We start from the raw sequence: 17,109 nt of genomic DNA on the forward strand, positions 1-17,109 counted from the left end.
ACTTTCTAGCTTGCTATCAAGTGACACCAAGGAAAGAACGAATGACATCCTTCCGATATATACTTAATTCATTACATGAATGTAGCATCTTTATAATCTTTAATCTTGCTTAAAGATTATAACCTTCATGATTTAGACTTACATATGAACCTATCTGTTATTGTTGCATTTGCTCTTGCTTTCCTCTTTTATCTTCCATGGGTTTTGGCTGGTTAGTTGGTTTGGCCACCTAGCTACTCTCTCCCAGTGATAAACTACTCATGCTGGCCATGTGAAAAAGAAAACAGGAAGCTACTTACCTAGATCTGCAATGCAACACTGCCCGTTTTTCTTAACTAAGATATTTTTACTCTTCAAGTCCCGATGAGCAATGGCAGGTTTTCCTTGGGTCCCAAATATCTCAATGTGCAAATGAGCAAGGCCACTAGCTATGGACAAAACTATTCGTAAACAGCTCACAGTGTCCAACGTTGTCAGCTGCAGGTAGTCGTAGAGCGAGCCCATTTCATGGTAATGCGTGATTAGCCACAACTGAGTGCTGGAATTCCGTGATGTCATGTCTGAAGCAATAAAGCCTGAAAGGGACAGGAAGAGGCAAACTATCAGATATTTCCTTCTTCGTATAATGTTCCTTATGACACAAACCAGGGATAGGTAACCTTGGGTCCCCCTAATGAGTTGGACTTCAGTTCCCATCAAATGAAGCCAATATGGTCGTTCATGAGAAACAAAGACTTCCAAAACAAGTCCAAAGCACCAGGTTAATTAACCCTGAGCTAAACTCTCCTCAAACTGCACCATTCTCCATTATCCCTAAAACCAATGAGAACTGAATTCAGGCTGTTCTAAGCAGAAAAAGCAAATTCTATTACTCCCTGAACAGATTTCAAAAAAAGGTATTAAGTGTTCTCCCCTAGTTATGGCTGAAGGCATGAAAATGCTCAAAATATTGCAATTTCCTGCTCTGTTCATCAGTGCAGATAGTCCTCGACTTACAACAGTTCGTTTAGTGACTGTTCAGTTACAAAGGCACTGAAAAAATGACTTATGACCATTTTTCACACCTACAACCGTTGCAGCCTTCCCCATGGCCACGTCATCAAAATTTGGATGCTTGGCAACTGACTCAGGCCATCAACTTTTGCAACCTTCCTACAAGCAGAGTCAATGGGGAAGCCAGATTCACTTCAACAGCTGGGTTACTAATTTAACAACTGCAATGATTCACTTAGCAACTGTGGCAAGAAAAGTCATAAAATGGGGCAAAACCCACTTAACAAATTTCTCACTTAGCAACATAAATTGTAGACTCCGATGTGGTTGTAAGTCGAGGACTACCTATATAATTCCTCTCCTTTTCAAGTCAGCAATTCCTACATTAAATGATTATTGGGATGCGCAATATTTTGAATCAGTTTGGAAAAGATTCTTTGGAATCTGCAGGAGCATGTATAAACCAAGTGCTTATTGAAGTAGCTGCTTTGCTTTCCAAGATGGCCTGCAAAGCAATGAATTCACAGCCAAATCCTCCGGTGAGTTCTGAAACACTTTTTGAATCTGAAACTGAATCTACAGAATGATACATTAACCTACACAAAATGCTAAAACGTGGAGCTCATCTCCTCTGGCAGAAACCCAAGAGCATTTTGTTCTAGCACCTACAACTTGCCACTAGTGTGGGGAGCTGTTCTCTGCACCAAAACATACACACAGACCATCCAACTCAGCCAACTCTTACATTTACGTAAGTGCTCAGTTGGAAACACAGCCAAAGCACTTCCCAGAAATGAGAGAAGACATGTGTACACTAGTGGAATAAGATACTGAATTGGATTTAAAACTTGGGGGAAATAGCTTGATGAAGGGTCTTCTTATATCAGGGGTCTTCAAACTTGGCCCTTTTATGACTTGTGGACTTCAACTCCCAGAATTCCTCAGCCAGGCATGCTGGAAGTTATAGCACTAGTTCCACTACTACTTTCCTTCACTAGAAAGAACACTACATTAAAAACAAAGGTGGGAGGATAAATCTACCAGATGCACTGAAGGACTTGGGTAACAGGAAAGCACCTGAATGCTTCCCCCAACACCACCAGGTGGCTCTTGAAGTAAATGTAAATTAGCTTTAGCTACCACCATATTGAAATATGGAAACAACTGTACAGAAAGCACTTTTAATAGATACTGTACTCTAGGCAAATAGCTCCCAGCACATGATACATCACTACCAAAGCATGCCAAAAGACAACGGCAGAAGGTCTAGACCAGGGGTAGGCAACCTCGGCTCTTTTATGACTCATGGACTTCAACTCCCAGAATTCCTGAGTCAGCTATGCTGACTCAGGAATTCTGGGAGTTGAAGTCCATGAGTCATAAAAGAGCCGAGGTTGCCTACCCCTGGTCTAGAAAGATCAGGTCTGAACTGAGATGGTACCAAGAGGCAGCATCAATTTAACAGCCCAGCTGGCCAATGATTAATTTCTGGTTTTTCATCCGTTCACTTATCTCCAATGGTTAGGAGGAGACACTCTACTCCACTCTACTCTTATCACCCAAATAAATACCTTTACAGGGAAGCAAATGTCTGCAAAGGATAAAACACAGACCTTGAACCTGGGCTTAAAATGGCCTGCCTTTGAAACACGACAACTTTATTCAAATGCCACCTGGCAAGCATGGTCGGATATGTCTATTTGGCATTTTTATGGCGACCAACACACTCCAGTTTATTTGCAGCATTAATGCTTTCTTCCACTGCAGGTCAGCTTTTTTTATTTGTAGAATTATGCAAATGTGTGCAATAATAAAGCAGGTTTAATTGCTTTCAGGGGAGATCAGGCTGAAGAATGAATAGATTGCTTCTTAAACAAACAATTATTCTCTATTACTGGGTCTCATCTAAGCTTTCTTTTATTCTCGCAGCTAAGTTTACTTTTCTATTTCTTCAAGAAGGACTAGAGAAAAAACTTGAGTCGGCTAGTCTCAGCAGATTTGGGGCTCTCAGTTCACAAAAGTCTCCCCATCTGTCCAGGCCCCCAAGCCATGCCATTCTTCTCCCTACCTAAAATATTTTCATGCCTCAGCAACACAGTATTGTATAATTCTGTTTCTCTGAACCAGGACTTCTCATCTCGGGAAGAAAAGATTTTGACAGCAATGTTCTCTCCTTGCCATTGTCCTCGCCAGACTTCTCCGTATCGGCCTTTCCCTAGAAAGCATCAACAAAAGAGATTTTTATCCACAGCTCTTCATTCAAAGGAAAAGTTTTTTGGCTTATCACCCAAACCAGAAATTATATTCAACATCCATATTTATGAACCTCCAAAGGTTATGCTGCTGGACTGAGGAGATGTCGGAATCTCTATCATCTCCTTACGGCAGGGATTCTCAACTTTGCAGGGACTTAAACCCCCCTCCCCTCGCCCCCACCCCCCAAAAAAAGGAGGGGCGAACTTGTATGCACCCTATTCCATGAATAAAACCAATGATATCATTGGAGTCAGAAGTGGGCCAGAAATAACATTAGTTACTTTCAGTAGTTCAATTTTAACCCAGAGATTATAAATAAATCAGGGGGGAAAAAACTTTGCCAGTTTATAAAAGAAAGTCTTTTGACTGGATATAAATGATTGCCTAATGAGAAAGGTCTGAAACCTGGATTGTAATTCTGAGACAGCCACTTTCATTTTTTTTCTCTCTCTCTTTTTATTTATTCTGGATCTTTATAGCAGCAGTACAGAAAACCCAAACTTTGCAGTTGGCTTACCTAACCAGAGTGGGAAGGCATTCTGGCAGTAATATTGCTTTGCGTGTGGGCAAGCCCGTCAACCTGTAACCCTCCTGAAGTGGGCTCACAACAGTCCGGGTACTTGCTACTCACAGTCTGAATACCATTGGCTTATAGGAATAAGGATCAAGCCTGAAAATGGGCTAATCTAACTCCAGAAGTAGCCTCATCCCACTCCAGATGAGCCTTGACATGGCTAATTTCAACTAAGCTACCCTTTCCCTCTACTGAGCAAGCAAATACAAGTAGTCCTCGAGTTACGACCACAACCGAGCTCACAATTTTTGTTCCTAAGTGAGACAGTTGTTAAGCAAATTTTGCCCCATTTTGTGACACGTGTTCCCACAGTTGTTAAGTGAATCACTGCAGCAGTTAGGTTAGTAACATAGTTAAGTGAATCACTGCAGGAGTTAAATTAGTAACACAGTTGTTAAGTGAACCTAGCTTCCCCATTGACTTTCCTTGTCAGAAGGTCTCAACAGGGGGATCACACGACCCCAGGAAACTGAGTCAGTTGCCAAGCATCTGAATTTTGATCACGTGACCATGGGGAAGGCTGCAACGGTCGTAAGTGTGAAAAATGGTCATAAGACTTTTTTCCCAATGCCGTTGTAACTTCGGTTACTAAATGAACTGTTGTAAGTCGAGGACTACCTGGGCTCATAACTGCCGAGGCTTGAAAAACACTATGATATTGACAAACAGCTTGACCAATTCTGCCTTCAACTTCTTTTTTCTAAAACCTGAGAATGAAGTTAGATGTAGGTGACTTGTTGAGGGGTTTCCTGCTTATGCGTGATTAAACTCCAAACATTAATCATGGACAATTACTTCCATGATTCCCCAACTCTTATTCCAACATACTTTGAACTGGTGCAAAGCAAACATGAATTATAATTCTTATAAACCACTGAATTATAATTTGCCTTGCCCAATGGAGATCCCTGGAGACTCAGTGACTGGGTTTTTTTTTCTCTAATACGACACCGGTGAAGATCATTACAAAAGAATGATACTTATCCCCTCCTGCCCACCGACCCCCAAAGGGGGCAAATGAGTCTTGAATAAGGAACTGACACAGAGTAACCCTGGTCAACCTAAAGAAGTTTAATTCAGTGCAGTGCCACCTGCTCTGTTTCTCAGAAACATACATCAGATTGGAGTCTCCCATTTCTTCATATTTGGCACATGTTCCTCAACAACAGATGTGTTTCAAGGAAAAGAGACATGTGATACCTACTGAGGAATTCCTACTGCCCAGACGAGACTTCCTATCCAAAAATAGTAACGTAATAGAGGCTAACCATTTAGTCTCTAAAAACAGATGCTGTCTATCTTAGGAAAAGACCCAAGTCCCAAGCCTATGCAGAGCTAGAGTCGTTTTCTAATATTTTTAGATATAGGTGAGTGCAGTGCATATATTTAAAAAGCTAGCTAAGATCACATAAGGATTCTTTCTTCCCGATATTATACATATTCAACCTGCTAAATCATGAAGAATATTTTAAAAAGTCTTTAATGACTTGTCCTTTTAAAACCATGAGCGTTCCTAGCTAATGGCAGAGTTTAGTATTGTTTGTTCTATTCAATAACAACCCGCCAAAAACTGAATAAGTGAGAGCATTACTAATACAGGAAACAGACCCTTGAGTGAATCCCATGAGAGCTGCCATATGAAAAACCCACTGGAATAGCATCCAGGCTGCTCCTGAGATTTAAGCACTGGAAACTCCTTTCGTTCTTGGGGTGACAGAAATAGCCTTAATTGCACCAGGAAGAACACACAAGAAAGGAGGAAGAATGCAATGTCAGCCATTTCTCCACACCAAACATCTTATCGGGCTGCCTTTAAGAGCATTAGGAAGCCTCAACTGGTGCAGAAAGCATGGGTACCGTAGTAAAAGCTGTCAGATATTTGAAACATGTAACACTACTGCACTGCACCTGAACTGCGTTGGCTGCCGGTGTGTTTCTGGATGCAATTCAAGGTGCCAGTTGTCACTTTTAAAGCCCTTCATGGCTCGGCACATGGTTACCTAAGAGGGACTGTCTTCTCCAAGTCATTGCTACCTGTCCAATTTGGTCTAGCAGGATGGGCATTTTACAGATCCCCTTAGCCAAGGAGTGGGTTGGCCAAGATCAGGAAACGTGCCTTCTCTGCTGTAGTCCCTGCCCTCAGGAACATCCTCCTTTTAGAGATCAGGATGACTCCAACTCTGTTGGCCGTTCTTAAGTCCCTGATGACTTGGTTATGTACCCGGGCCTGGAGGCTCAAGTGTGTTACAGGTACCAATTCTTGGCTATATTAGCATCCATGACAATAGTTTTAGTGTGTTAGTGTGTGTGTTAGTGTGTGTGTGTGTGTATGTGTGTATATACATATACATACATACACATATTGTATTGTTTTAATGTTTTAAATGTACTTGACTTACATACAAGTTCTATGTAAAGAGACACTTGGAAATTGATCTTGTTCTTAACCCAGGGATTGTCTGTATTTGTTTTATTTAATCCATTTGTAAAGATGTCTATCTCAAAAAATGGCTCTGGGCAGCGAGCAATAACAAATAGAATAAAAACAATTACATCCTAAATACAAAAATGAAAATACACAACAGCAGAGAAAAACAATATTCAGTAGATTCCTTTTTGTCACTTTTCCCCCTTTTAGACTTAATTCCAAACACTTCACATTCAGGAAAAGCATAGAAGAAAAAAATGTTCTGCTTTTTTCTGGGGGGAAAACGGGATCCACCTATATTCATCTAGCACAATCTTCCTTAAGCTAAAAGAAAGGAGGTAGAATTAAATAATCTGGAGTCTGGGATGACTGCTTTAACATTTGTCCAAGTCCCATAGCTCAGAGCTATTCTTGATGAACAAGTCACACGATGACTAACCTACACACTCCAACAGGGTAATCTGCCGAGCCACTGTTCTTTGTACCAGGAAAGGCAGCCCTGAGCCACTTCCAGAGGTACAGGAATGGTCCAACAGGTCCTGTGTAGAAATAACAAACATTATTATTAGGGGATTCACTGCAATAGAAGCAAGCATTCATGCCACTCTATTTCTTCAGGGAACCTTTTTCCTATTGGACAAACACGGAATCAATATTACTAGTTTAGAACATTTAGTACTAGGATGGATGGACAGACAAGTCTTGTTTATAGAGTACCCCTGATAACCTGTAATCCATCGGGTCATCTTGTCAGAGATATTTCCATACCTAAACAGAGAATGACCACAGGTGATTGGCAAAAAAGCAGTGGGAGCGGGAACAACTTCCAATGGGCTTCCTTCCAACTCTGTCCTTTCAGCTCTGTTATTCTATATTCCTCACTGAGTTTCCTTGTGAGAAGCTGGCAGAAAGCATCAGAAATTCCTTCCTTCCTTCCTTCCTTCCTTCCTTCCTTCCTTCCTTCCTTCCTTCCTTCCTTCCTTCCTTCCTTCCCTCCCTTGAATTCCTGCGAGCTTCCCAATTTACTTTGCTTGAGGGAAGCTTGCAGGGAGAAAGTCAATGGGCATGTCAGCATGAAGTAGAAAGCCCAAGGTCAGGAGGCAGGTAAGTGGCTGATGACGGTTGAGGGAGGGTTGGGGAGAGGACGCAGGTGGGTGCTATAGGTTGGGAAAAGTCTTGTAGAGATGTGCAAGGCATGCTGTGCGAGTTGAGAAAAGTGCACAAGGGGATGGCACAGGTCAAGAATGGTGTGTGGGGGTCCTGAGTGTGAGAGTTTCCATGCCACTCAGGAATGGTATGTGGTGGTGCAATGGTGGAGGTGGAGGTGCTTGGGGTTATGTGAAAAGTACCATGCAGGTCAGGAACATCGGATGTGGAGATGTCACGGGTTGGGAATGGAGTGTGGGGATGTGCAACAAGTGCTGCATTGGTCAGGGAAGGCCCATGGGGGTGGCACGGGCCTAGAAGGCTGTATGGGGGCGAGCAAGAGTTGCCGTGTAGGTCAGGAAAGATGTGCAGAAGAGTGGCACAGGTCAGGAAAGGTCCTTTGAGAAGTGCCAAAGGTTCTATATAAGTCAGGGAAGGCACAGGGTGGTGGTAGTGGCAGTACAAATCAGGGACGGTGCAGGGGGATAGCACAAGTCGTGTGTGGCATGGGCCAGGAAGGCTGCGTGGCAGTTCCTTCCTCCCTGTTCCTCTATTTCCCCTTTCCTTCCCTTCCAAGCAGACAGATAAGTGGCTGCTGTAGAGTGGGAGAGGGAGCAAGTGATTGGGAGATTGGCTGGGAAATTGTTACAAAACACTGGAAATGAAGATCATGTGATCCCGGCAGCAGTCAGTAATACTGAAGCAACCACAATTTAACCAAATTTCATTCCCTCAGGGTCCTGGATTTTGAACACATTCTGTAAGATGGCCCACTGGAGCTGCCTCGATTCAAAAACTGGTGCCCTGTGATGCACTGTTTTGCCCAATTAAAGGTCATGATGAAAGTTTTAGCAGCATATAGATAAACATTGCAATCTTATACAGGTTTACTGGGAAGTAAATTCTACTGAACTCAGGAAGCCTTAGTTCTCAGATGACAAATTGGTGTAATTATTTTTCAGTATCTACTGAGTTACTGATCTAATGGACATTCTTGCTAGCTTTTAGTTGTAACTAAACTTTTCAGTATCATATCACCATTTCACCAATTTAAGTATCCAGTTCTCATTTCCTGCTTACTAATCTTGAACCCACTGCCAATCTCTCTCTCTCTTTTTTTTTACAGAAAATGATGGTCTTTCTTAAATGAACAGGGTTTTTTATTTCCAGATTTTCCATAACTGCGAACTATATTACTGTGCAATTGTAGAAAATTGCAGACAGATTGTATTAGAGATTTGCCAAACAGTTGCCTTTCGTGGATGCTAAAGACAGATGATAATGAAATGTAATTCTTTCCAACTGTTTATTCAGATTTCAAATGCAAAGTATTACTCAATTCTGAAAATCCTTCCTATTTAATACAATTTAAAAATCATAAAAACACTGATCAATCTCATTAGTTTGGAGATACATATTGAGATTCCATAACAATAAATCTACAGAGGTAGGCATCACATACACAAGTTGTGCTCTGCATATTCATGTCAGAATGTAAATATTGCAACGTTGCTTTGTCATATTACAATTTAATGTGAACTTAAGTATAACAGATATGTTGAGAATCATTAAAAAAAAACATACCACAAAAGTAAAAACATTGCAGCCTGCTCATATCCTGCATAAACGTGCTTCAAAAATTGCTAGAAGCAACCAACAATTCTTTTTACGGTCTGGCTGCAGCTTTGCAATAAGCCAGCTCTATCTGTCTGTCTGCCTGCCTACCTAAACTTACAAAATTGAAACAGCTTAAAAATTACAATATTTCATATTATATATAAAGTAAAACTAAATGACATCAGAGTATTGCTTGATTCTTCTATGAATTAATTTACCATAGGTTAGTAAAGTCCACCTTCTATTCATCTAAATCGTTAGTGTTAAAAGTAACTTGACTGGTAGAAAAGACATTATTATTCTTACCATAGTGAGGCATTTAGACATCATTTCTGGCTTTTTTTTTTGTCGCTGTATCATTGATATATCCTGTAAGCAATTTTAGGCACTATGGAGACAGCACACGTAGTGAATCTTTTCATGATATCAACCGCCTCCTTTCAATATGCTTCCATTTTTTTCACACCCACCACAGACGAAAATTGTCTGCCCTCAAACCCACGCATCTTCAGCATTGATATGTTACTAAATTCTTCATGTTATTCCATTTTAAATGTCTCAAAAACAAGTTTTGCAAAGCCTTCAAATGTTTCGTTGAGATTGCCATTTTATTCAACGGGTAAAATCAACCTGCCAAATATTCTCATTTAACTCAATACCCACCCACTCCCAATTACTGTGCTATTTCACTTTCACTTGTGTGTTACACACACACACACACACACACACACACACAATGCTACTAGGTATTTTGCCATGCCTTTGGACAATAATTCTTCTTCTTGTATTTTGTATTCTGAGGTTGCACACAAGCCTTCATACCAATCTAAATGTGTTTTATACAATTATCCTTTACTAGGAAATAAATTAAGACCTTCATCTCAAAGTCCAATGAACAATCTTGCTAAATCCTCAAGCATGTACGATAATACATTCCCATTCATTTAAGGCATATAAAAGAAGGCTTGCTTTCATAACCACCTAGTTGTCAAGATTTCTATTCAGGACGTCTGCCAGATAGAAGAGATGCAATGAATTTCAATGAATATTGTGTCTTGCCTGGTGATTTTGTTCCTGAAGAAATCTCCATACGGGAGCCCTGAAAGGAACATTATTCCTGGATTTCATTCTTTTCATTCGATTTGTTTAAAGCCGTCTATTAATGTACTGTGCGTAAAAGCTGTTACGAATCTCAGAAGACCAGATGTGATAGCTCAGAAAACATTTTTGAGTTTAGCATTTTGATAAAAGGTGTTTTATTTGAAAAATTGGTCAGGTCAGGCTAGAGAAAGTATGGACTCAACCTTGTGTCATGAACCATGTTGTTTTAAGTCATACTGACATGGTCACAAGGTGGCAGCAAAGCAATTTATTTGAAAGCAAAGCAGGAAGGGGGAGAAAGTCTTCCCTCTATTGAAGAATGGCACAGATCAAGGAATATACAAGAACAGTCTCCCAAACTGGAGCAACTATGCACTATAACTCTCAAAACAAGCTCACAATTTTTGAGAGAAATGGGCCAAAGGTTGATGGAGGCAAATATTAACCTAAACCCTAGTTAAAAACTCTTAACTGCAACTCAACAAACTGAGTATCTGACCAAATTAATCTATATTATATTAAGATGGTCTAAAGCAGGGGTAGGCAACCTCGGCTCTCCCAGAATTCCTGAGTCAGCTGACTCAGGAATTCTGGGAGTTGAAGTCCATGAGTCATAAAAGAGCCGAGGTTGCCTACCCTTGGTCTAAAGCCAGAGGAGAAATTAGTATGCTGGCCTAAAAGGGTAGTTCAACTCTCCATTGCTGAAAATATCTGGGTGATTTGGATCAGTCAATATCTTTCCACCCATACTCTATTCAGGAGAGTTTTGAGGATATAAATGTATGCAACCTTAAGATCTCGGAGGAATGATAAATTAATAAAGTTTGTATAGCCATCCTACATACTTGGCTTTGTTTTGTGGAGTGAGACCAAACCTCGCCTAAGTAATTTCATGGAAGTCAGGGATTCTCAGAATTCGCTTTAGCTGCCTTGGGCTTGAACTCAAAAACTAAGTCAATTCGCTTAATTTTGTAGAAATCTATAAAGCTAAAAGCAGAAGGAAGCTAACAGCAACCATCACACAACCTTAGAACTTTAATTGCACAGCTGGCTGCCAAATGGACCCGGCAAGGAAACCCAGGGAGAATTTTTGCCCAGTCTCATTTGGTTCAATCGGGGAAAACTGTTTAGCACAGGGGTGTCAAACTCGCAACGTCACGTGACGTGTTGCGACGTATCATGACTTTTTTGCTATTGCGGGCAATGGGATGGGCGTGGTTTCACTATGACACATCAGGCCTGCGGGCTGGTAGTTTGAAACCCCTGGTTTACCAACTGTTCGAAGTTGTAACGGCATTGATCAAAATTTGGATGCTTGGCAACTGGCATGTATTTATGATGGGTACAACATCCGGGGGCCATGTGGTTACATTTTGTGACCTTCCCAACCAAACTTTTTCTACCAAGCAAAGTCAACAGGAGTAGCTGATTTCATTTAACATGATTCACACAACAACTGCAATGATTTGTTTACCCACCAGGCAAAAAAAAGGTCATAAAACTGGCCACAACTCACTTAACTACCCTGCTTAACAATGGAAATTCTGGCCCCCATTGTAGACCTACGTCGGAGGCTGCTTGTACTCCTCTTCCTCAGCTGCTTCAGTCAAATGCAATTTCCTTGTACTATACTACTTGGGCCACATTACCGTCTCCAAAATTTCTCTATTCTCTTCAAATGGAATTCCTCTTCACAAGTTGTATGTGGAGAGATACCAACTATGTGCAAAGCCTGTTCTAGACATAGAAATCTGTTATGGAGTCAGTTGGCCATTTTCTGAAAGCTTCGGAATCAAAAGCATTTATAATGTTCACCCTTTCTCTGAAAATGGATTCCTGAAATACTGTAAAAGTTTCTCATTAAAGGGACTAACTTGTGGAAATTGTCAGACCACCCCTGAAATGGATTGTTGGCCAGATCGACTGGGGACACATGGAACATTCCAGAATTCTCTAGACTGTTCCATTCCCAGAACAATAGATTTTGTGGAGATCTTCTTTCAGCCATGCTTCTCCTACACCTGCTAGGTGCTGCCTGTAAGTTTTCTTTCACTCCTTTCCCTTCTTCCATACATATACATTGCCGCCTTCTCAGGAAGGAAGGATATCCGTGGGATTAACCATGATGTGGGAAAGCGAAGCATGCTGGAGTAGGAATCTGCTAAGAATAGGGAGGATTCAAATATTCAGTTCCTCTTTCCCTAGACAGTCATTATGGCTCCCTGGACCTCATTAAACAGAATATACCCTGCCCCACAGGGATGTGAGTTTGCAGCCTCTTAAGGACACTTCTGAGATACCTTACAGTAACTATGGAAACACTACCTGTTTGCTGCTAATAACAGCCAACTATGATCACATAAAGTTACTACAACAGGAACGTTGCCTCTACAAGGAAAAAAAATCTACGGTAAAAAGCATTATTGTTAGAGGCTCTGTATTCTTTTAATGAAGTTCACAAACCCTTAGGGTTATAGGTCCAATGCTATGCTCCAAACTAGTTCCCATCCTTTACGTCAGTGGTTCTCAACCTGTGATCCGTGGACCCCTGGGGGGGCATGATGTCATATCATTGTGGCCCTTTCATTTTAAAAAATAATTTTATTAATAGAGTTTAAGTAGATAATAAGAAATACATTCAAAGAAAAATATAGCAAGCTAAGTGTGCTAAGCTTGTAAGCCGCCCTGAGTCTTCGGAGAAGGGCGGGATATAAATGGAATTTAAAAAAAAAAAGAATATGAAAAAAAGAATTAAAAACACAGAAATTCTCTCTCTCTCTCTCTGTGTGTGTGTGTGTGTGTGTGTGTGTGTGTGTGTGAGAGAGAGAGAGAGAGAGAGAGAGAGAGAGAGAGAAATATGGGTTCCAATGTTCCAGTCAGTAATTATAAATACATTTCTCATTAAACCAGGCTTTCATTATAGTTTTCTTTCTATAACCTTTTCTTTTTAATCATCAGAAATATAAATCGCAAAGTCATTTTCTTCCTCATGCAAAAGTCCATAAGAGGTTTCCAGTCATTGGTGAATGTCAGTGATGACCTTTCCTACGGCAGGCCTTTCATGAGGATTAGAGCTTGTTTATCTCGAAGTAAGATACCTAGGACCCCCGCCCCCTTTCACAGACGTCTCATTTTCCTTCATCCGCAATTCCTTTCAGTAGTCAGAAAACAAACACAACAACAGGTTTTAAATAACAGTCGCAATGGATGAGCACCTTGAAAGTGTTCAGCTAGCGTCAAATGCCCATCACTCTGATTACAGTTGGGGTTGACATAATCTGGAGATTTCTCACATACCCCTCACCCCTTGCAATATAAGAAGCATTAAGACAAAATCCAGAAAAGGCATTTCATTGAAATCTAGAAAGATCTCTTTTCCAGTTTATAACCAAACATGCAGTGTTGCTTTCAGCCACTCTTGTGTCCAAGCGGCCCCGGCTTTGAAGTATGCTTTTAAGTAACACGCTGGAGGCTTTCCAGGGAGCTCCCAACATTTTTATTCCTGCCCACTGCCAATAAAAAAAAGAGAGCAAAAATCCTCTTCTAGGGAAGAGGCATGTCACAGGTGTCGTTCCCACAGCCAGTAGACAGGTTTATGGATCAAAAGGTTGTATATCTAATGTGAGTGTGCAAAAACCTAAGCGCTTTTCAACTGCACTCTAGGTTGTACCCAGACTGTACCAACAATAAATGATATGCTAATCCAGATTCTTCCTAATTTCTAGTAGGTGCTGCAAGGGCAACCATAAAAGGATCAGAAGAAATGGATAAAATCGTTTTCATAGTCTATTGGTCCTAATGACACCACCACCATCATCATTTTACAGTAGCATCCTTGCCGCATCCTCATACGCAAGCTGGATATGGCTAACGTAATAGCTAGGCTCAATTGGACTTGACAGTTTGTGGCTTGGTGTGCTGGGAAAACTGAAACTTTGCCTCTGCATCCTATATGAATTTATGCTATCACATTAAATCACACGATTTTATTTATTAATTTTAAAACAGGGCTGTATACCCTTAACCCAGATTTAGGGAATTGTGTGATCCCAATCAATGAAAGCTGCATTATTTCTCACATGCAGCTTTTAACTATATGCACACTCACTCCTCGTTTCGCGACCAGGTCGTTAAGAAAAATGGTCACTAAATGAACAAGTGAACGAGAGAGAGATATGCTGTGAAGTTCATTATGTGCACACTGGTCAGAAAATGAATCTTTTATTACCACGGTATTTACAAATGATTGCTGAGGTTCTCACTACGTGAAGAGTGGATATACTTGGAAAATTGGGTTAATAAGTAAGAACCTGTTTTTCTTCTAAGTCATTCAGGGCAGTGCCAACTTAACTCTTGGAACTGCCCTTGATGTTAGGCTTGAGCAAGACTTAATGATATACTTAATGATCCTTCCACCTAAATGTGTTTCAGTTTTCCCCAAATCTCCCTAAGCAACACATCTCTGACTGCTTTACTAAGGTTTGTTCTGGCACTGTTCTGTACAGAAAGTCTGAAAGGGGACTAGGCAGTGCTCCATATTTTACACACCACATTTTGGGCAATCTGAATAGAAAGAAAAACATGGGATGCTTAGCAACAGATCATAAGACAAGGATTACTCACTGCCAATGTGCTATCACCAACATTTGAGGCTATGAGCCCTTCAATTGTGCCATATTCTGCGTCCCTTGAGTTCAGCCTTTCCATATGGCGCTGCCGAATCTTTCTGATGATCAGCAGTGCTGCTGCCGAAAATATGATCAGCACCATAACGGGAGCCAGTATGAAAATGACAAGCGTTTCCATGGTGTAACCCACGGCTTCCCCTTGCGATGGATGCCCTTCACAAAGAGAGACAGAAAAAACCCCACACAATTAGCAAAAGCTAGATGTTAATGGCTTTGAGAAAGATGGCTTAAGAGCAAGACTAAAAAAGAAGACAGTGAGCCCAAGCACAGATGTGTCCCTTTGCAACGGAAGAATATAGAGCCTTGGTGGAGCAGTGGGCTAATGCCTCCTTAAGTAACACCAGCTGCCTGCAATTAGTGCAGGTTCGCATCCCACCAGGCTCAAGGTTGACTCAGCCTTCCATCCTTCCCAGGTAGGTAAAATGAGGACCCAGACTGTTGGGGGCAATAAGCTGACTTTGTAATAATGCCGCTTGGGGTGTGTGTGTGTGTGTGTGAAAGCCCTAACAAGCAGGCATATACATAGAATGAAGGCTACTGCTAAGCTTGTAAGCCGCCCTGAGTCTTCGGAGAAGGGCGGGATATAAATGGAATTTTAAAAAAAAGAATACTCAGAAAGAAGATCAAACCATGTACTTGTTCTCCTGCTACTCTCTGGAAAAGGATACCCAGGGTTTTGGCAATAGGGGGCATATAAGTGGTGTACAAAAATTCCACATGGATACTCAAATTCACAAACAGTATGGCAAACCTGTTGCAATAAGGAGTTATGGTACTATCAGTGAGAAAATAAAGCAAGCAAGCAAGCAAAAAGTGCAAAGTCATTCTCTCCAGATATTCCATTAATCTTGGAGTCTGTGAAAACATCCATTAGTAAGATCAAGGATTCCTTGTCAGTTATGCTGAACACCTGCTTGGACATTTGTATCTTTTGCTCTACTCAAAAGGTGCGAAACTTTTCTTCTGCTGATAAAAACAGTGGCCTGTACATTTGTTCTGTGTGGTTTTTTTATCGACAAACTATGTAGTTCAAAACTATGGTAGATGAAGCTACCATTTTTATGTTCCAGTTGTCTATTGCTCTCAGACACCTGTGATTGTGTTCTAAATTTGTAACTCATCCTCATTCACTGATAGATGTAAATCAGGGTTCCCCAACTGCGGGTTGTGATCCCTCCCTCATGAGTTCACAAGCAATTTACAGCAATATATTTTTTTCTTATCGGCAGGAGTCAGCATGCAGATCTAGGGTCTTCTATGAACAAACAAGGAAAAACTAAACAGTAATAGGGTGTCCCTCTTTCAGGCACCCTGAAAAACACAGTCAAGAAGTTTCACCTTTCACTGGCAGCTCTGCTGTTATGTTAATGTTGCATAGATGCCCTTGACAGCATTCCACTGCTTGATCTGAAGATGGAGGCGTTCGACATGTCATCTTCCCTTGCTCGTAAACTCTGAAGCAGCCCTTCTGATAAACCCTTTCTCCATTATTGATGCTCAAGGAGGAGAAGCACCTGTGCCCTCTGCAGCGGACTCCGTTCACACATGACATGCCTTCACACACACATTCATAGTCAGTCTCGTTGTCTGCGGAGAGAAGAAGAAAAAGACCATTTCATTAAGCCACATGCATGCAAACGTTCTCAATCATTTCATCCCCTCCCCCTCCCCCCCAAAAAATAAATAGTTTGGCTCTTCCAATTTTGTGGATGTTTTGCAGGATCCATTTCTCCCTCTTGGTCCAAGTATACAGCATTAGCATTCCATGAAAATGCAAACTGTTCAGCATTTGTGTACACTCTGTTGGGCTTATGTTTTAAGGTTAAATTAAGCAGACACCACGTGAAGCCAGAATGTGCTTTGTTTGGTTTTGGCTTAGAACGAGGGTAGCAAACCACTGTTCCAAATTTAATATATGCGAAAACCCAACTTATTTTTATTTGTTTATTTGTATCCTGCCTTTATTATTTTTACAAATAACTCAAGGCACTTCCAACAAACCTTCCTCCTCCTATTTTCCCCAAATCCGGGAGATGGATAGGGCTGAGAGAGAATGACTGGCCCAAAGTCACCCAGCCGGCTTTCATGGCTAATGCAGGACTTGAACTCATGGTCACTTGAGGTTTACTCAGCAAGCTGCCCTTAATTACTCCATGGTATAATATGACATGTAAGCAAAATCACTTAGGAGAGGTATCTAATGCTTGCTAGATTCCTTCGCTTCAATTTTCCATCAAAAGGTGTAGAATTCAGCAACAGTAAAATATAAATAGGCATGGGAATATCGTGTAAATTCTTTCAATTTT

The 17,109-nt window shown here is 41.0% G+C and overlaps 1 protein-coding gene across 2 annotated transcripts in view; it reads right to left on the reverse strand.

Annotated features, from left to right (window-relative positions):
- The window catches only part of ACVR1 (activin A receptor type 1), an 87,396-nt gene that overhangs the window by 14,407 nt on the left and 55,880 nt on the right, over positions 1–17,109 (reverse strand). For both annotated transcript variants that reach the window (XM_081337099.1, XM_081337100.1), the window contains 5 exons: positions 16,142–16,390; positions 14,739–14,956; positions 6,691–6,790; positions 3,062–3,208; positions 300–575 (listed from right to left, as the gene is read on the reverse strand). In XM_081337099.1, coding sequence (XP_081193225.1) covers positions 300–575; positions 3,062–3,208; positions 6,691–6,790; positions 14,739–14,956; positions 16,142–16,390 — 990 coding nt within the window. The remainder of the gene's footprint in view (positions 1–299; positions 576–3,061; positions 3,209–6,690; positions 6,791–14,738; positions 14,957–16,141; positions 16,391–17,109) is intronic.

The sequence above is a fragment of the Vipera berus genome, assembly GCF_964194415.1.
Source record: "Vipera berus genome assembly, chromosome: 1".
NCBI classification, from domain to species: Eukaryota; Metazoa; Chordata; class Lepidosauria; order Squamata; family Viperidae; genus Vipera; species Vipera berus.